This window comes from Amblyomma mixtum, chromosome 10 (genome assembly GCF_055824585.1).
Source record: "Amblyomma mixtum isolate Tamu chromosome 10, ASM5582458v1, whole genome shotgun sequence".
In the NCBI taxonomy this organism is placed as follows: Eukaryota; Metazoa; Arthropoda; class Arachnida; order Ixodida; family Ixodidae; genus Amblyomma; species Amblyomma mixtum.
In genome coordinates, this window is record NC_143021.1 from 10546263 (window position 1) to 10566929 (window position 20667).

General features: G+C 45.7%; 1 protein-coding gene across 3 annotated transcripts in view; it reads left to right on the top strand.

The window, feature by feature from the left end:
* PolZ1 (DNA polymerase zeta catalytic subunit) overlaps nucleotides 1-20667 on the top strand; it is a 146692-nt gene that overhangs the window by 31242 nt on the left and 94783 nt on the right. For all 3 annotated transcript variants that reach the window (XR_016286455.1, XR_016286456.1, XM_089563980.1), the window contains exons 10-13: nucleotides 4422-4435; nucleotides 4498-4557; nucleotides 16992-17152; nucleotides 19239-19359. Coding sequence is in view for 1 of the 3 variants with exons in the window: in XM_089563980.1 (XP_089420106.1) it covers nucleotides 4422-4435; nucleotides 4498-4557; nucleotides 16992-17152; nucleotides 19239-19359 (356 nt within the window). In the remaining 2 variants the exon portion in view is untranslated. The remainder of the gene's footprint in view (nucleotides 1-4421; nucleotides 4436-4497; nucleotides 4558-16991; nucleotides 17153-19238; nucleotides 19360-20667) is intronic.

The following is a 20667-nucleotide window of genomic DNA, read 5'->3' on the forward strand; positions in this document are numbered from 1 at the left end:
GCCTTGGAACTCGCTTTGCTTGGTCGCCTGGTTCTTGCTCTGAACCTTCCAATGTGGACGCCTGATTCCTTTCAGCAGCTTGCTGTCTCGAACCCTCGACGGCTTGTCTTCGCCCGGCTCCTTCAGTTCCTCGCTGACTTGAGCTTCTGGCGTCCTCTCGAACTTGACCTGCGTTCTTGAAGCGTCTCGATGTCTCTTTCTCGACGTAGCTTCACGTTTCCTCCTTTAGGGCGAGCTACTCTGTAGCTTGTCTACCGATTTGATCTTCTCACCTTCCGTCCAATGCCTCGAGTAGAAAGACGTTGCGATCCTGTCACGACTGCGCCAGTTGAGTTTCCCCTTCATGTGGCGATGTGAGGAAACGTTTGATGATGATGAAATCGGATTTCTTGGTGAATTGATGGTGAGTTGAAATCTGGGTTAGTTGGTACATACTTAAGAAAAAACCAGCCAAAAAGACGGGGACAAAGGAGAGTCGTTGTGTGTGCCTCGTCTCTCCTTTGTCCCCGTCTTTTTGGCTGGTTTTTTCTTAAGAATTGGTGGTTCGGACTTGCAAACAATCACATCACTCGACGGTGGGACAAGAAGGTTAACTATTTATTAACACATAAATAAACAAGAAGAAACAAGAAGGACAAAAGTGTTTACAACATGACTGAACCGTTGATTACACGAAATCAGCCCCACTTCACCGGGAGCGTTCCGTTTTAAGCCTTCTACCTCTGCCCTTGGCGGGGACAGCAATTAATAAGACAGGCGACACCTCTCACCAATTAGTGCTCATGGAAAGGACAATAAAGTTTCCGTCAGCCAATCAAAGACTGGGGAAAGGATGCCAGCCAATCAAACACTTGGGAAAGGAAAGGTTCCGAGCACGCACACAAACAGCACTGAACCCGCCGCCCTCCCCCTCGCTTCCCTCTCCGCGCATGTGCATACGGGACACACATATGCCACGGGAACAATCACCGAAGGTTCCTTATAACAAAAAAAAAGGAAAGCTGTCGCTGAGGGGTCCAGCGTCCAGTGGAAACTACAGCTTAACTATGGGCCTCTTCTGAGTATCCGATGCTCATGGACCCATCGGCGCCGCATCGCGTACCTATTGTCCACCGTACACCTGCGTCCTCACAGTAATCCGCAGGTAAGCGAGAAGGTTACAAAAAAAAACATCCACTGGCCACAAACACGACGCCTGCTGGCATTCAAACACTGCACTGTAGAAAGCTGCGCGTTAGAAAGTATCTGTGGTGGGGAGGCAAGACAGAGACAGAACGAGCGTTCTGGCGATGGTGTCACCAGCAACAATAGAGCAGCCACCGCGTCTCCGTTGTGCGTCCGCGGTTCCATGAATTTGGAAACCCTTCGACCGGGGACAGGTGCACATGTCAAAGTCTCGCTCCGTGCACTGAGCTGGAGGCTGGATGACACATCGGAAAGTTCAGCGAACTTCACACGGCACTTGGAGATTCGCTCGACCTCTTGACTCTCTTTTGATGCTCTTCACGGCGGAAATGATGAAGACCGTGTGCGGAAACACTAATAACTATGCATGGATGAAGATTTTGGACGAGCAAACATATGCTCAGAGTGACGGCTCATAAAAAGACGTGAATCCATTGGAGATGCTGAAGTTCATTGGAATTGTTGACCTGTCGCGGCTATATCTCTACTGAAATACCGGAATAATCTTTTCTGGCCCTCTGCCATCAAAAATCATTTCCCAAAATTGGTTTTTCGCTTTGTTTTTTGCACGTAACGGACCCGGATGATTCATTGGCGGCACCATCTATTGGCAAGACTTGGAAAGCGTCCTGGCATTTGAACCACATCGATAAAACTTATTTCATCGATCCTAATGTTTTAGAGCTTGCTTAAAATGCAAAATTTTATCAGCCGGCTTTCAGGGAGCAGCTCATTCAAGAAATCTTCGGGTATGATGAGGGAAAAGAAGTCCACACCCCCCATCCTCCCATAGAATCGATTCAACACCAACCGAAAAAAATGTAAACAAAAGAAGAAACTGCAAGCTCGGCTATCAGAGAACAAGAGAGGAACAAAAATAAAACCTTATGTGAAGCACCTGTCAGTCTACCTCTGCTTCACATCTTCACACCTGATAGCTCTTCACAGTGGCACCACAGTCATGACCCCTGACTTGACCGGCCATGGAAAGTGCAGTAATTTTTTCTCATAGCTGAAACTGTGAATAATGACAGCTATAAACATGTGCAACAGTTCGTATATTCTCTCGTATTGCTCTTGGAATGTGATTTAGTGCGAAGAAAGTGTGTTGTTGAAGTGGGCCAGCTCGTGCGCTTTTTGCACTCTACCTTCTCCTCGGTTAACGACGTAAACCGAGGCTGCCAAGCTCAGTTCGCGATAACCGCGTTTAGCGGCATAACCGTGGGTAGCGTGCCCGTGTGACAAGGGTACTCTGACCTACAACTTGCTTGCGTTTTCGAGGCTCAAAAACATTTGTAGAAAATTTACCCCGCGTAATGATCGCACCCTTAAATTTGCGTCAATTTAAAAAAAAAAAAGTGCAATACGGTACTATAGAGAGTGACCTCCTTGCTGTTCTTGGCCAACAGAGACTTTCGCTTGTGGCTGGAGAACGCTTTGGCCTTTTATACTTCTTGAAGGTGTGCTAATCCATGAGCATCCACGTTTGAACCCAAAATAAGAGCAACACAAGACAAGCAATTCAGGAGTTAGCTGGATTCAAGAGCAGACGATGGCTGCAAGCAGATCAAGAGTATCATATACAGTCAAGCCCACTTATAACAATATTCAAGTGCCATGGAAATACCATTGTTATAGCCAATAATTGTTATAACAGGGTTGTACCGAAACAAAAAGAAAGGACGACAAACTTCAGAGCACTTATTGACAGTAAATACCCGGAGGGGTTTGATTGTTCTAATGCCTGTAAAAGCTCGTTAATTCGAACTTCAGGGAACCGGAACAATGTTCACCAATGACCAAAGCACTGCCATCACTGCGCCACCGGGAGCTTCGCGCGCCTCCACGTCACAGGAATCAAGCCGGCTTTTTGGAAGCTATTCCTATGGGAAATTCAAGAAGCATGCAGAACCAAGGGTGCGGTGACAGCTGACAAGAGAAAAACCGCGCTGGCTGCATGCACGCGCGCTGCACTGACTGATTAAGGGTACGCATTGCGTGCGTAGCCAATGCAGCAATGCAGCAGCTCTCCTGACGCGATGACGCCTGCCTCTTTTGCTTTCGTGGCGTTGCTGCGCCAGCTTAGTCCATTGGTCGGCCCCACACATGCACGCTTTTGTGTTGTAAGCATGGTTTTGCTGGTGTGGTTGTAGCATTTCTTTTCTTTTTCTGTAATGGTTGACACTCAATTACCAGATTTAATTGTTATAACCAATAATGTGCCTTGACAGCATTGCTATAAGCAGTTTATTTTACCATAGAACACATGGCAAAGCTGATGGTGCCATGACTGACCATTGTTATATCCAATATATTGTTATAACCAGTATTGTTATAAGTGGACTTGACTGTATACTCCTGTAATGAAACTACATTTTTTCCAGTGAAGTAGATATCAATTTGAAGAAGTATTCTAGCAGATTTTTTTTGGAGTTGAAAATTCTTATATGTTCCCCCGCCACCTGTCTGTGCACATGGTCAGACGCGTTCGAGTCGCCGGTGTTTAGCATAGTTCCGTTCAAATGGTGTTTGCTGTATCATGGCGAGATCCGCTGAGTTTGTGATAGCCGGCCACACTCGCCTATCGCGGTGAGATAAAGCGATCATGCTGCACCACCCACCTTGAAGGTCAGAGATAAAGCGAACATGCTGAATACCAGCCCCGAACGTCAGGCATGCATTTTTCACGCAAAGTTAAAGGGCTTGCAGGACAGTTATGAGTGTGTAATGTGAATGTTTAAGCCTTAGCTGTGGTGAGGGGTTAGGCATTTTTGCTTCTGATCTCGAGCTTGCCAAATCTGTTGGGGATCTGGAGCCCTGCTTTCGTCATAGTATTTTGGCATAGAGGATGTTTTTGTAGTGCTCTTGTTTAAACTGCTATGCTTCTCACCTATGATGACGCGCCCGCTGGCTTTCTAAGCATGCAATGTTGCGGCGTGCAGCACACCACCGCTGGCACTTCTGTCAACTGTCAGAGGTACACAACGTTATGGCGCTTTGCCGATTTCCCCTCAGTGTTTACAGATCTGGAGTAACGAGCCTTCTTTCAGTTTTTGTTGAAAACTCGCATTGAAGAAAGGTGCACCAAATGATGCTTGTCCAATGGGAGTGGATGGTGTTGCCTTTATTTCATGTTGTGGTGCAGAAGTTTGAGTGTTGCAGACTTCTGCCAGTTGGCACTCATTGGCTGACTACCTGGGTGCTGATGCCAGGCTTGTTGTATGCTGTGCTTGCAGGCAGGACCAGTCGGGTAGGTGGTATTTGTGGCTGGTGACAGGCACCGCCACGTCTCACTGTCTGTCTTCGCCCCAGGGACCAGGGAGACCAGGAGGAAGCACCACTCTCGCCTTCTGGACACCTCCCACGGAGTGTGTGAGTTGTGTCCCTTTCTTTCTCCTGGGCCCATGCATGGGTCTCTGTTCGGCCAAGAACCTGTGGCATGAGACTGATACTTCTAGGCCTATGCAAAGTGGTAGCTTGGTAGTCGAATAGAAATTTTCTTCCAGTAATTTCAAAGCTGATATTTCGAATACTTCTGGCACAGAAAAAAAAGGTTGAATGTCACAGTAGGTGCTTTCAAAGTCGTTTGTGTGATTTTTTTAACACTCAAGGCCATTGCATGAAAAAGCTTTGGTGCACTCGTTGAAGCTGTGTTGACTTTCTATAGAAATGGCCATCGGAAATTGGGGAATCGACCTAAACGCAGAAGCAATGTGTTTCTGCACCTCCAACTGTTGGTCTTACTGTATTTACACGATTGTAAGTTGGCTCGAATGCAAGCCGACCCTCCATATTGCATGCCAGGAAAAAAAAATGGCATGCATGCGGGCACATTTCACAACAATAAAAAGGCCACCACCGTCTAGAAGATGAAGTAACTAGCGTTAGCTGCTTGGTTTACTAGAATTGATATGAATAAGATTAAAAGGAGGTACACCATATTGGACCGTGGCGTCCTCATTGGCATGTGGCAGGTGGTTGTTTGTGCAATGCTATTGTAGATGGCGCTACAAGTCTCAATGCGAGATGTGCTGTTTTCTAGTTGCTGCCACAGATGGCGCTGTGATCTCAGGGTGGTAGCAGACCTCATGGAATCTCGATACGGGATGAGTAAGAGGTAACGCTCTTAAAAGTATTTTTCACAGTACTACTTGTCTACACCAGTGCTGCCGTCGTCATCGTTGCTGCGGTCCCACAGCACGTCATTCTAATGTCATCCAGTGAAATCCTTCACTTCGCAAACAACCACACCACGGCATTGCGTGGAACAGCTGAAAAATTTGCCGTACTGCAGCTGCCATGCATGCACCACCTGTTGTGAGGTGAACCTGTGGCCCGTCGTGCGGTTCGTTTATTCAGTGTTAAGAATGACAGCCATCTTGAATGTGGCCATGAACAAGTCTGGACGCTTACCAGACCTATAAATGACAATTGATGAAGCACTACATTAGAAACTGGTAACCAGACAGCTGTCAAATGTGTCAAACAGAGCCAAATAGAAACTATGCGCATATGGCAGGTTCTCTCAGATCATGGATGGCAGTTTACCAATATCCATTGGCCGCCGCGGTGGCTCAGTGGTTATGGTGCTCGGCTGCTGACCCAAAAGACGCAGGTTCGATCCCGGCTGCGGCGGCTAGAATTTCTTTGGAGGAGAAATTCTAAAGGCCCGTGTACTGTGCGATGTCAGTGCACGTTAAAGAACCCCAGGTGGTCGAAATTTCCGGAGCCCTCCACTTACGGTGTCTCTCATAGCCTGAGTCGCTTTGGGACGTTAAACCCCATAAACCAAACCATAAACCAAACCAATATCCTTCACGAAGAAAGTATGCAAGAGCTGTATCTTACCGGTACTCACCCATGGGGCAGAAACGGGGAGGCTAACAAAGAGGGTTCAGCTTAAGTAAAGGACAACGCAGCGAGCTATGGAAAGAAAAACGATAGGTATAACGTTGAGAGATCGGAAGCGGGCGGAGTGGGTGAGGGAAAAAACGCGGATTAATGACATCCTAGTTGAAATCAAGAGGAAGAAGTGGGCTTGGGCAGGGCATGTAATGCGAAGGCAAGATAACCGCTCGTCCTTAAGGGTAATAGAGTGGATTCCAGGAGAAGGCAAACGCAGCAGGGGGCGGCAGAAAGTTAGGCTGGCAGATGAGATTAAGAGATTTTCAGGGATACGGTGGCCGCAACTGGCGAAGGATAGGGTTAATTGGAGAGACATGGGAGAGGCCTTTGCCCTGCAGTAGGCATAGTCAGGCTGATGATGATGATGATAATGCTGTGCATGAGTGGTGTTGGCTCTTCCATCAGCTACTTACATTCCCCGGAAGGAAGTGCTGCTGTTCTGAGAGGCGCCCGACATGGTTGTAGCGCACTTCATCTGGTGGCAGTGGGGTAGTCCTGGTTCTTTTGGGTGCATTCCCTTCTGGCTGCTTTTCGACTTCCGAACTCTGGCATGGTCTTAGACAGGTTTTTGTTTCGGCTTTGATGAGCACATTGGCAGCAATCACCTTGAACTCCAAGAGGTCAAGTCTATCCTTCTTTGGAGCCATTGCCCTTTCATAGTCTCTTGTATTGAACTGAGCTGTTGCAACATGTGAGGTCTAGAAAATGAGCAAAAACGCAAACTGTCCATTTGCTAGTGTGCAGAGAGATCCGATGGTAGGAAATGTAACGATCGATGAGGTCTACGCCACCTATGAGAGCATTGTATTTGTTCACCGCATTTGGTTGTGAGATTTATTTATTGATTTTGAACATGCTGCAGGCTGAGCGCCTAAGCAGGAGTGGTAAACGTTTGCATAAAATTCAAAAAAGCATGAAAGCACAAGTTACAAAACACATCAACACATTGAGTAGACCAGTTGAAGCGGTTATTGCTGCACATATAATATAAGCACAAAAAAAAAAAAACACTGACACAGTCAAAACCGACACCCAAGCACTGACAGGAGGCAAGGTTTCATAGTCATTACATACTTAATTCCAGCATATCTAAAGACAGGAGGGAAGAAGCAGGCAGACTATTCCAATCTGCAATTGTATTAGGGAAAAAGGAGAGTTTTTATAAGTTAGTCCTTGCAAAGTGAGGCGTTAAAGACAGGGCATGAGAGTGGTGTGTCTGCCTAGTGGTAAGAGGGCAAACGTAAGAGCTAGGATCAAGTGCGAGTTTGTGATTAAGAGAAATAAAACTTTTTTCTTCTCTTCTCTCGACCATCTTTTGCTCGTTCCTTCCAGCTCAGTACCAAATGCCGTGGAGAGGAGAAGGAGTGATTCATTATCCTTCCCTTTTGCTGTGCACATCTTCTCATCATTCTGAACTTTGCAGTGTGACTCTCCTCGCTGCATCAGCTCGTCTGGAGGCATCGTTGTTGCCACACCACCTGTTCTGTTAGCCATGATAGTTCCTGTCAGGTAGATCCTCCTTTCCAGGAGGTAGTCGGTGAGCTTCTGGCCGCTGAGCTTCTGACGTTGTCGACGGCGTCCATGTCTTCGGAGTCGGATAAGTCTGCATCACTTTCCTCCAAAAGTGCATGAATCTGCTTATCTGTGAGCTACTTCACTGAAAATTGTAAATGCTCATTTAAGACCCAGAGTACCCAATCGGGTATTCAAAATGCGAGAGGTTTTTAGGTCTTCTTGTCAGACAAGCACCGGTACGAAATTGGTCTTAATATACACATGGGCGCATCCATTGTTGAACAAAAGACAAATAGACCTGTTAAATCATGCAATCATAAAGGAAAACCGTTTTACTTGCAATGAGGATGCTGCAGAGCGTGCGAGCCGGCCGACGCCATATTTGTTTACTTCCTGCTTGGAGATGGCTGGACACTTTGCGCCCTCTCTCGGCACATAGGGAAAACGAGTACCCATTTGAGTAATGTGGGTCTTTAACGCATAGATTTTGTTTTAAGTGCATCTTGCCGTCTAGAACCATGGTACCCGATTGGGTACCCAGGGACCGAGGAGGCTAAGACATGAGTACTTCAATCTAAACATGGCGAAAAGGGAGCAGGGAAGCTCAGGGAGGCATACCCATAGGCCAACATTGTGAGTGCAAGAATATGGCGGCACTCTTCAGAGTGAAGACTGTGTGAAACCCTTCGCATTGGCTGCTTACCTACGATTACTGCATTTCACCTTTCATCTAATTTCAACTGTTAAGAAGTGTAAACTGTAAGGTATCACCTGCTTCAAAGTTCGTTTCCAGCGACACTGCAGCTACAAAGGCCAACACTGACGGAGTGGTTGCCTTGGTCATATTGGTAGTTTTGCATTCTTATTTTTTCGCTATCTTCGCCTTTTGGGCCTTCCGTGTCGGTGCACATCAAAGAACCCCGTGTGGTCGTAATTTCCGGAACCCTTCTTTACGGTGTCCTTCATAGCCTGTTGTTAAACTAGTGATGCAAAACTATCGATACTATCGATATTTGAGTCACTATCGAACTCTCGATAGTCTTTTTTACCATCGATAGTACTATCGATGGTTAGTACTATCGGTAGCACTTTCGATAGTTCTGTTCATGGTACTATCGATAGCCATGTCGATACTACTTATTAAATATAGTACTATCAATGCTATAAAATCAACCACGCGTACCCACTCCATCCTAAACTTGGCTTCCTGAGTGTGTGGTATGGAAGTAATGGTCTGAGTAACGCCAGGACTCGCCCGTTTTCGCGGACTACGCATCACTGAGCTCTGCAGACGTTCCCTACGTAAAGTTACTATATAAAATGTTGACGTGCGAATGCCCTAGTTGCGAAGCATGTGTGCAAAAAGCATTTCTGCAGCGGTTACATGAGCAAGACGACGTCTGCAGTGCACGATAGTGCTGTGTAAGCCAGCACGACTTGTGCTGTTCTTTCATCGGATGCAACCGATAGATAGCGCCACTATCGATAGTATTACTTTCGATAGTAGACTGTCGATAGACTATCGACTATATAGTCTATCGATAGTAGCACTATCGATAGTTTTTTTACACTATCGATAGTTTAAAAAAAACTATCAATTTTCCGATAGTTTTGCATCACTACGTTAAACCCCTATAAACCGTAAACAAGTATTTGTCTTGTTTTTTAGCTTTTAGCATTCATTTTTTTATTCAGTATCCATCTCTTGCTCATGTTCAGAGCTTCGACCCCAAGAAAAAACTCAGAAAAACTAGTCACGTTCCCCCATGTCCGCACACTCGACTTGCTGGGCCTCCATGTGGCTGGGCTGCTCACAGAATCATGTGACGCCTCGTCTGGCTTTCATTGGCTATTGTTGCTCGCTGGCATCAGTGCGGCATCGGCATTTTTTTTTCTTAATTTCGACAGGTACTGGCTTTGCCACGCAAATGGGATCATCATCATCATCATCATCATCATCATCATCATCATCATCATCATCATCATCATCATCATCATCATCATCCTGACCGCCCACTGCAGGGCAAAGGCCTCTCCCATGTCTCTCCTATTAACCCTGTCCTTCGCCAGTTGCGGCCACCGTATTCCCGCAAATTTCCTAATCTCATCCGCAATGCGTGACTTCTGAGGTTTCTACTGAGTCTAATGCTTTCTCATAATGAATGAACGCTATATATAGGGGCTGGTTACATTCTGCGCATTTCTGTATCTCCTGATTGATAGCGTGAATATGGTCTATTGTCGAGTATTCTTTACGAAAGCCTGCCTGATCATTTGGTTAGCGATTACCTTAGTAAATATCTTGTAGGCAACAGACATTAAGTTGATCGGTCTGTAATTCTTCAAGTCCTTGACGTCTCCTTTCTTATGAATTAAGATAATGTTAGCGTTCTTGCAAGCTTCTGGTACTCTCGAGGTCACAAGGCATTGCGTATACAGGGTGGCTAGTTTTTCGAGCAGAATCTCACCGTTGGCAAAACTCCACCTCAGCTCCGTCGTTGCCATTGAATCACGCTGAAAAATACCCAATGAGATGTGCACACTTTCTTTTTTTTATCTTGGCTGGGCTTGGATTACTCGGCGGTATGGCCCACACTTTCATTTGCCACGGATGCACATAACACGCGTCACCCTGTGTACCGTGCCCCTTCCACACCATCTTGCCAGCGTTCTAAACATATGTGCACTGGTGCAGCAGTGTCTTGGCATGCTGCCAATTTCACCAGACGACCCATGCTCCCATTAAAACACACTGTGCCATTACTGATGCCCAGCGTCTTGACACAGTGCTGCCAAGTACTGTGCTGTGGCACCAATGCCGACTGCACCAAACTGAGGAAGAGCTAATGCTCTGAAATGAGTTTTAACAAACCGGGAACTGTGTCTGCTTCGCGCCGGCTCGCCTGACGTGTACCGGAAAGGGGGGGGCAGACCAGTGTGTGTGGGTGCTCGCGGAACCCACAAAAGCAGCCCACGGAACCCACTGGGAGCTGCATGTCCTCCAATTAATGCACACCATCATGCCAGTTCCAGCACATGCGCATCACAGGTAGCAGAGAAAAACTGGCTCCAGCTTACACGCGGGCATGCAGGAACATGCCGAGCAGGTTTGCATGGAGTTAGGGCTTTTTCTGCGCGCGCGCCACGGAGGAGGAGGTATGCTGAACTGAAACAACACTGAAGCAAGCATTCCAGAAATGTTATTCCCTTGTGATGAATACTTGGAGATTTCAAATACCAAACATTGAAATTGAACCAAGTATTGAATTATATTCTTCTCCTCCGAATATTTGAAGTAGTTAGCCGTGTGTTAAATTTTGAATACAAATCAAATACAGTTGCCATTCTGTTCATAACTGATTTGAGAAATAGGCATTAGGGAATTTCTTAATATTTAAGGGGTGCTAACGTTATTAAGCACATAGAGAAACTGACTCTGTTGTCGGAAGCGTGCACTTATCTTTTAACATGACAGCGTTAAGGGCCCCGCGTCCCAGAAAAGCTGGTGCCGTCATCGGCGGCAGTGTTGGCCGTGAGGGAAAAATCCCAGGTGCATTAATTAATAAATGAAACTGAGTGGGAAATTGGTCAAGTTGGGGAATCGAACCAGGGCCTCTGGAGTGCAAGGCGAGCACACAATGAACAAAGGTGCCTCTAGTGAATAAGGGTGTTGTCTTAGAAGGGTGTTTTAGTGATATGTACTGGGGTGTCCATTCCTTTGGGGTCCAGATATGAGAGACAGGGGTATTTCCTTTCCTTAAAACCAATTTCACGATTCCACACAGATACAAGAGAGGCAGGTGAGATATGAGAGAGGCAGGCCTGGTTTTCTTTCCTTAAAACCAATTTTCATGCCATTTTCCTTCCCTTTGTGGTTCGGGTGTCCACTGAGATATGAGAGACAGGCAGTTTCCTTTCCTTTGGGCAGGGCGTTGCCCTGAATGGGGATGGTGTTCCTTGACTCCTTGACAATGCTTCAACATGCTGTTGCCTCCCACTCTGGAAGACTAAGCTTAAGGGTCCTCCAAATTTTTGTACCCACATGCATGCTGGTGTGCTTGCTTAGCAGGGGGCACAAAGTATGGAACTAAAAATTAAAAAAATCTGGTTAAAATGTTTGTGGGGCACAAATTAAGCAATCAAATGTGGTGTGTTATGTTGCTGTGTCAGTTGCACCAGGGGCGATGGGCCTCGTCATGCTTGCTATGCCTTTTGCCCCTCCCTTTCAAGTATGTACAGGGTCTGTCCTGAAAGTAATGAAACAAGTTGCGGCATGACGCACTCGTGCACTAGATTAGGAAAGCGCTTTTGGGGGAAGGAGGGGGAGCCTTCAGCTTCACAATGCGACGAGCTTAGTTAGCTCCGAGCAGGCGAAGCGAGTGGACATCTTTGAGCGTGTACCCATGTTTCATCGCTGCGTCGAGGGTACCATGGAGCGAACTGTGGAGCAGCGCTAGGCTGTGAAGCTTTGCAACAAGCTGACTCACCTATCGAGCCATTCGACGTGATCAAGACAATATGTGGGAATAATGCGATGTCCAGGTCGCAAGGGTTCCAATGGCACAAAGCATTTACAAACGGCCATGAAGACGTTCACGACGGACAACTGTCCGGGCGCCCGTCGATGATGGTTACGGACGGTAATGTGCACTGTGTGGTCCTGAACGTCTTCACGGTCATTTGTAAATGCATTGTGCCATTGGAACCCTTGCGACCTGGGCACTGCACCATTCCCACATGCTGTCAAATGTCTCGGTAGTTGATTTACTCAGTTTATTGCAAAGCTCCACCGCGTAGCACTTTTCAACTTTCGCTCCATGGTACCCTCGACGCAGCGACGAAACGTGGGTACACATTCGAACCCGTCCACTCGCTTGACCTGCTCAAAGCCAACTGCGGTCTTTGCATTGTGAAGCTGAAGGTTCCCCCTCCTTCCCCCAAAAGCGGTTTCCCGATCTAGCGCGAGCACGCGCCATGCCGCCACTTGTCTCATTACTTTCAGGACAGACTCTGTATTCATGCTTGGGTTCCTCTTTGTGGAAGTGTGGGTGGCAGCTCTCTGCAGGCAGCTATATGTTGTGTGGCCATTGGAAATCTTGTTGCGTGCAGTGTTGGCTGGTTTCATTTTTCATTTCATTTATTTGCCCTGAGGGCCCTTTCGGGCATTACATAGGAGGGGGAATACAACTGTTCAACATTGGTTATATATGCGCATAAGCAAAAATGCACTTATAAGGTAACCATAGAATGTATAAAAGGAAAAAATGTAGGAAGAAATCAACTAATTTGGAACCTGTGTATTTATACAATAGATATATAGATTTGAATGATTACACAAGGCTATAACAGAATTAGCTATATGCACGCGCAATAGCGGGCAGGGAGCGCAATACAACAATGAATACAGCCCTGTACATGAAGGGAAAAAAAGAATGAGATAAGTAGTCTAAAACAATCCATAACTATGTTTGGCCTCAAAACGGTCTTTTCTGCCGGTAGGGAAACCAGGGTAGTGATTCAGTGCGGAGTATGGCACTGGGTTTGACAGCGACTGCTTTTAAGGGGGTGTTTCCTGGTTCTTCTGCATCGGCAGCTTTGGAGTAACACGGAACGAGTGAACGCAGGAGAGGGGAGGGAAGCAGGTGCACTGCATGCTGCTTATTGTCTCTGCATGCAGTGATGTCATCATCATCATCAGCTGAGTGGTCTCAACACTGTGTTACAGTGTTACGAGAGGCAGCATAGTGATGTCATGCGCACTCTACCACAGAAGAAGACAAGTAGAAATGAATGAACAAAGTATTTGTATTCATCCCCCACCGAGAGCTGTCACTGAATCTTGTGGCACACGCTGGTAGCTGTGCTGTGCGTGTTTATTCTTGCTAATTTTATTGGGCTTACATACTGCACAGGTAAAAAATTGAGGCCTATCAATTGGATTGGTGCGGGGGAAATGGAGTAGCATTCTATTCTCCTACTGCACTCTTGATTCCATCCCTAGTTCTGCTTCCATTTGTGTTCCGATTCTGATCTCTGTTTTTGTAAATTTTTGCTGTGTCCGCCGTAGTCATTTTCGTATGAGCTTAGTCATTCCTAGTCTGCCACCGTGGTGGCTCAGTGGTTATGTCGCTCGGCTGCTGACTCTAAAGACCTGGGTTCAATCCCGGCCGTGGTGGTTGAATTTCGATGGAGGCGAAATGCTAGAGGCCCGTGTACTGTGCGATGTCAGTGCACGATAAAGAACCCCTGGTGGTCAAAATTTTTGGAGCCCTTCACTACGGGGTCTCTCATAGCCGGAGTCGCTTTGGGACATTAAAGCCCCAAATGTGAACATAAGGTTGCAAAATGATTCAATGCCATTATGAGATGTAAGAATGTAAAATGAAGCTCTGAAAGGGAAATTTATGTGAGATGGTAATAGATTCCGTTCTTGTTCAATCCGAAGCCAGACGTGCTACCGCTAGGCCGCCAAGGCACTTTTGTTTGGCTTGGTTAAAAGGAAGCCTTGCGTGTCTTGTCCGACAGTGTGTGTGTCTGCAAAGCGATTTGCAGACACGCACCCCTAATCCCCTTAATGGGGGATGAGGGTTTTAAAAGGTTGTTTTTTTATTTGTCGGCATCACTTGTTAAAACTTGGCAGGCAGGTGTATCATAAAATGCTGATTTCAAATATTCATTTAGATTTAAAATATCTCATCTGGAAGGAAATTTATGGCAATATAACAACCCATTTAGGCCATTTCTTACGGGCCTTTATGATAATTTCGTTGTTAAAGAAAACTGTTTTAAGAATATGTTAACGTTTCCAAAGGTTCACCACACATCCCAAATCTTTCCTTTTCCCTTTAAACATAATAGATTAGCAATTAGACCAAGTGTGGTTTAATTACTGCTGCACTGTTCTTCCTTTCCAACTTTGTCATTTATTTATCAACAAGAAAATGACTTTATAGGCATTTTATTAGCTTAAGGATGTGCTGTGGGCCTTTGCAAATGTCTGCTTATTCTTAAAGGGACACTGAGGAGAAATTGAAGTTGACTTGCATCGACAGAATACCAGCTCCTGATTACAAAAACGCCATTCATACTGACAACAAAGCTCCTGTAACATAGAAAAGAGCAAGAACCAAAATACAGGTATCGCCGCCACAGGCCAAACTCGCAAGTACAAGCTTCATGGCGTCATAGGACAAAACAGTGTTGCTAGAACCAATAGTTCTAGCAACACTAGGACACGAGAAGCTACGAATCACTGAGGCGCAGCAAATGCATGCGCAAATCTCCTTGACGTCGCCAGATGGCGCCACGTACCCGATAGCTACGCGCGCTCCTGCAGCGCTGGTACCAATCAGCGCTTGCTCTCAGCGGTATGGGGGCTCCCGGTATTCCGCTAACAGTAACAAGGTACACGGTATGCTAAAGGCATCTATTTGCGAGAACTTCGTTGACGACTTCGAGAACGGGATCCATTGTAACGCTGGCAAAACGCCGGTGCAAATGTAAACGAAGCGACGGCCGCAATAGCCGATAGATGCCTTCAACGTGCGGCCGGCGGTAGCTTTCTTTTTGGCTGCTGCTGGGCTGCACTGCTGGCCGCCAGAAATCACGGAGTCTGCGTTACGTCATGTGAATGTCATGTTTCACGTCACTTAGTTCTGTGTCGTCATAGCAGAATCCCAAGTTTGAATCAGAGCGGCGGGAAAAACTATTTCAACTTCGAATCCAAATTTCTTAGAAATCAATGCATCTTTCGCTGCCGGCCAAGTGGCAACAAAGCCATGAAATGCCGAACTATCGGATTTTGCTATTAAAAAAATATTAATAGAGCTCTCCTCAGTGTCTCTTTAAAGAAGCTTTCTTTAACTAAGAAATTACTATAAAGGCACGTAAGAAATGACGTGATTAGGATATGTTATTCTGCCATATATTTCCTTCCAGGTGAAATATTTGAAATCTTAATGCATATTCAAAATCAGCATCCAATGATATGCCCACGTGCTAAGTTTCAGCAAGATATATTAACAAATAAAAAGAAATTTTAGGACCGTCATACACCCTTAAGAAGGGACGAGGGTCTTAAGAGAAACTTTTTATTTAGGGCTAGAATCGCATGAAATTTTGCACACAGATGCGTTTTTCTCTTCTGATTTGAAAAATGTAGTCGTAACTGAGCTGGTGGTCTTAAATCTTACGAAGTCTAAAACATAATTAGATAATTTTTTACGCAGCTTTAATGAACTTTCTCATTGCATTTTGTTGCTTTTATTTACATGAATTGATAGCCAGATAGTTCTCATACCCGATGACATTCTTTGTTTTTCTCTAAAAGCATGTCATCCTGATATACTATGTCGAGAGTAAAACGTCACAGTATTTTACACTGGAATTTGTTAAGTTAATGTAAAATGCTATTTATACATGGCCTAAACAAAAAAAAATTAAGGATGTCACCGGGTATGGGAACTCTCTGGTTATCAATTCATGTAAATAAAAGCAACAAAATGCAGTGAGAAAGTTCGTTAAAGCTGGGTAAGAAATTACCTAATTACACTCTAGAATTTAAGTTGAGATAAGTTTTGGTCTAAGACCACCAGCTCAATTATGACTACATTTTTCGAATCATAAGAGAAGAACACATCTGTGTGCAAAATTTCATGACGTTCGAGCCACAAATAAAAAGGTGAGTTTTAAGACCCTCGTCCCCCCTTAAAGGTGCAGTGAAGAGAAATCTGAACTCATCTTTTTGCCGTGGGAACTCAATCTACACGTTGTGAGCATTCTTAGAAACTTCGATTTATTGCCCTGCGTGGCCAATTTCCCCAATTAAATAGAATTAACGTCTGTTTCCGCCTCTTCTTTTAATTCTCCGCGTACGGTGGACTGAGTCAACCAACGCGGGGAGTGCCTTGCAGCCAGCTCCGTGGAGGCTTTGCTTTCGCTTTATTTTGTTTTTTAAGTTTCCGTGAATAAATAGTTTAATTCGCAGATAATATAGCCGCAAAATAAGCCTGCAGAAATAAAAATACGCGCGGACTATTTGCTTTTGCGGACTACTACGTATTACTCCGCCGATGGCAGAGCGGCAAGCCTCCACAGAGCTTGCTTAAAGGCACTCCACGCGTTGGTCGACTCCGCCCACCGTACAGGGGAGAATTGAAAAGAAAAATGCGGGAGCCGGACGTTAATCTGATTTAATTAGGGAAATTGACCACACAGGGCAACAAATCGAAGTTTCCAAGAATGCTGGGAACGTGCAGATTGAGTTCCCACGGCAAGAAGAGTTCAGATTCCTCTTCAGTGCACCTTTAAGGCGAAGCTCAAGTGTCCCCTGAGATTGCTTCCTCTGTGGAAGAGAGAGGGAGAGAGATGTGTGTGTGGTGGTGCAGTGGACAGCCAGGACGAGGCCCTGGCGGAGGCCCTGGCCCAGGCGGCCTCCAGCTGGAGCCAGGGGGCAGAGGGGGAGGAGGACAGCATCCTGGGCAGCCTGCCTGGCCCCGACGCGGAGGAGGCCGACGAGGAGGAGGACAATGCGGAGGACATGTCCCAGGTGGGGATGATGACCCCTTCTGGCTTCATCACTCAGCCAGGACAGCAGCTCGGGCATGTTGGTTACTCATTTGTGATGGAACAGCGCAAAACACCTGGGCCAAGCGCTGACTTACAACTGGTCTTTATTTCGAAGAAACACTGCTTCTGACACCTTCTTCACACCCTCAAAACACATGCGCCACAACCATATCGTTCGAGCGTCCTAATATGACAACCTGAGACACATGATCAGAGAGATTTATAATCACACTTTTGACATGTCGAATTCTTTCTTTGTTAAAGCAACAGACGGCGTGCTGACACAATCGTCGCGCAGCCTCACTATCAAAGCTGCCTCGATTATTTCACGGACTATCTGGTCTTTGTGATTAGCCAGAGCTCCACATTATCGGAAATCAGGTGCACAAGTTGTTGAAGGGCAATCTCTGCAATCAATTCCCAACAACTTACACTGTGATTCTCTTACAAATGGTGATCACAGAGTCCTTTTCGGTCTAGATGTTACGAGTTTAAATTGAGAGGCCCCAGTTTTAAGTTTTCTCCACAGTGTATTTTTAGTCTTTGGCTGCCTAACCAGCACCAGCAGAGCCAGAAAGAGCCATACGATCATTTTTTTTGCTGGGAACGAAAACTTCATGCCACTATGCTTGGTGTTCCTTAAGCTGTATCTTGCCGGTACTCACCTATGGGGCAGAAGCGTGGAGGCTAACAAAGACGGTTCAGCTTAAGTTAAGGACAACGCAGCGAGGTATGGAAAGGAAAATGATAGGTGTAACGTTAAGAGATCGGAAGAGGGCGGAGTGGGTGAGGGAACAAATACGGGTTAATGACATCCTAGTCGGAATCAAGAGGAAGAAGTGGGCTTGGGCAGGGCATGTAATGCAAAGGCAAGATAACCGCTGGTCCTTAAGGGTAACGGAGTGGTTTCCAAGAGAGGGCAAACGTAGTGGGGGGTGGCAGAAAGTTAGGTGGGCGGATGGGATTAAGATGTTTGCGGGGATATGGTGGCTGCAACTGGTGAAGGACACGGTTAACTGGAGAGACATGGGAGAGGCCTTTGCCCTGCAGTGTGCGTAGTCAGATGTAAGTAAAACAGCGCTAGACACGGGACAAAGGAAGAACAACACAGCACAAGGCGCTACTAGCAACTCCAACAAACATCCAAACTTCAAACATCATATGTTTTACTTACATGTGATGTACCAACTTGCCCAAGCCTCCGCCTCGATGCGTAGTCAGGCTGATGATGATGATGATGATGATGAATAAAGGATGGAAGCTAGATTTGTTTTGCCAGTGCACATCAGCATCGTATCAGTTACTTCCCTATTTGATGGGTTGCAAAAACACCACAGGCTCTCGAGCATCACCTCTGTAGGTGGGGCTCATTATGTATCAGAAGTGTGGCACGTTGGTGACACACTTTTATAAAAGTCCATGGCCACTTTGTAATCACTTGGTGGACACAGGTTTGGTGCTATGCCCGCAGCTGTTGCTGCCATACATGTTGCACAGTAGTGAAAGTGCTCCAGGTGTGTTTTTTGGAGCTCCATTATTTATTCATTTAATTTATTTCAAGATACCCCGTAAAGGCCCTCTTCACGAGGGTATTACATAGGGGGTGGTAAAAATTCGAACATGAATATATAGAAGGAGCATCTAACATGAGTAACAGAGCAAAAAAAAAGAAAAGAGCAATAACTGGCAGTCAGCAAGTATCAAAATGTGGCAAAAGAACAAAACGCAAAGTGAACAAAATGAAAAAGAAAACAGATAAAAACAACGTAATAAACAGAACGAAAAAACAAAACTCAAACACATTACGGTGAGCAGAACAAAACTAGAAGAAAACTACACATTGCTTTGTTTTTTTAAGTTCGTGAAATGATGTAGCATTCGTTTCAGTTGTGATTGTGGAAGGCAGCCGGTTCCAATCAATAATGGTTTTGGGTATGAATGATTTGGCAAAATTTGAAGTGTGACTAGTGATGCGTTTGATCTTGAAAGGATGGTCTGAGCGTGGAAACACTGCTGAGGGTGAGTGAAAGAAATGGTCGTGAAGCATGCAGTGTTGTTGGCGACAGGTGTTTCAGCTGGTGGGCGACCGGGAGCAGGATGATGACGGGGCCAGCTCCATGTCGGACCAGTCGGATGGCAACGAAGCCTACGACCCGTTCCAGCTGGATGGCGCCGATGACACGCCCGGTGAGGACCAGGGCTCTCTTCTCAACGCATTCAGTGCGGCAGGGATTTTCAGAGCCCTAATCCCTCCCTGTGTGTCGGTAGTTCACCAGTAGGCCACCTTTAAGCTTGTTTGCATGTGGCTTGGCTTACCGTTGAGCGAGTGGTGACGCCAGCTTCTCTGAACTGCATACAGGTGGCAGTAGTGAATTGGCATGAGTGCTTTTGGTGGGCCTTGTGAAAAATCTCGGCTGTCCCACAGCTTCGTCTGGCCCAGTGTGTATCGCCACAAAACGTGAGTAAATTACATCAGCTACAGGTGACCCATGATGCAGTGAACATGTTATCTGCTCTGTCTGGTCTTTCATGCTCTTCTGTGCCGGAACAGGATAACTTTGTCACGTGTCCTGTGCCATGGTTTTTATTCTTCAAGTTGCGCAGAACTCTGCAGACGCTGTAGGAGGCGTAGAAGAGGCAGCCCTAAGTACAGCACGAGATGCAGTACAGAATATAGGGCAACTGCAGCATTTTCGTTGGGAAAGAGACTTGGGTAGTGAAGGCAAGGTTAAGCATTGTTGTTGTTATTTTTAAACTCTAGGTGGTTCCACTCAGATTTTGCTCATAGGGCTAATGAGTGCTAAGAAGACTTTTGCTCTCCACAGTGTGAGCTTCACAGTTTTGTCTGGCCATCACAGGTGGCAAGAGGGCTGAAATGCTTTTCTGTTCTGCCATATTTACTTGCATGTTGGGCGATCGCTATTTTTTTTGTTTTAATTTGTGCTCTTTGAATTTTGGGGGCTGACCAGTATGGGAAGCATGGCCAGGGCAAGGCTTAACTCTTTCTTTACTGTGAGGAAAATGACCGTTTTCTGAATGTATCAGTAAATTCTTTTTCTGTAAAAACTATTGCATTCAAAATTTAATGCAGTACATGAAAGCAAAACTAAATAGAGGCACTTTCTAGGTATATGTGTTTAAACAACAAATTGCGTGCTACAACATAAAACTTTATTTGCTAAAACGAGATTTTAGGAAAAAATTGAACAAAACTTGTAAAGGCACGCTTGTTTTTACAAAGAAAAAAATCTAGAAATTTTCTGAAGTATGCAAAATGTTTGTTATTCTATTGGCCACTATCTGAAAAAAAAAAAAAAAATTAGTTCTGTCTTGAATATTATTCTTGCTACGAAACAATAACTGGAAACCCTATAGTTGTGCATCGGAGCTCAGCCGCCTGTGTTTCAGGCTGGTGGGCAAAAAACTAGAATGGGGTGCACATCGGTCAGTGCATTTCTTTGCAGTGCCCAGTACGCTTGGGCATCGTAATAGTGC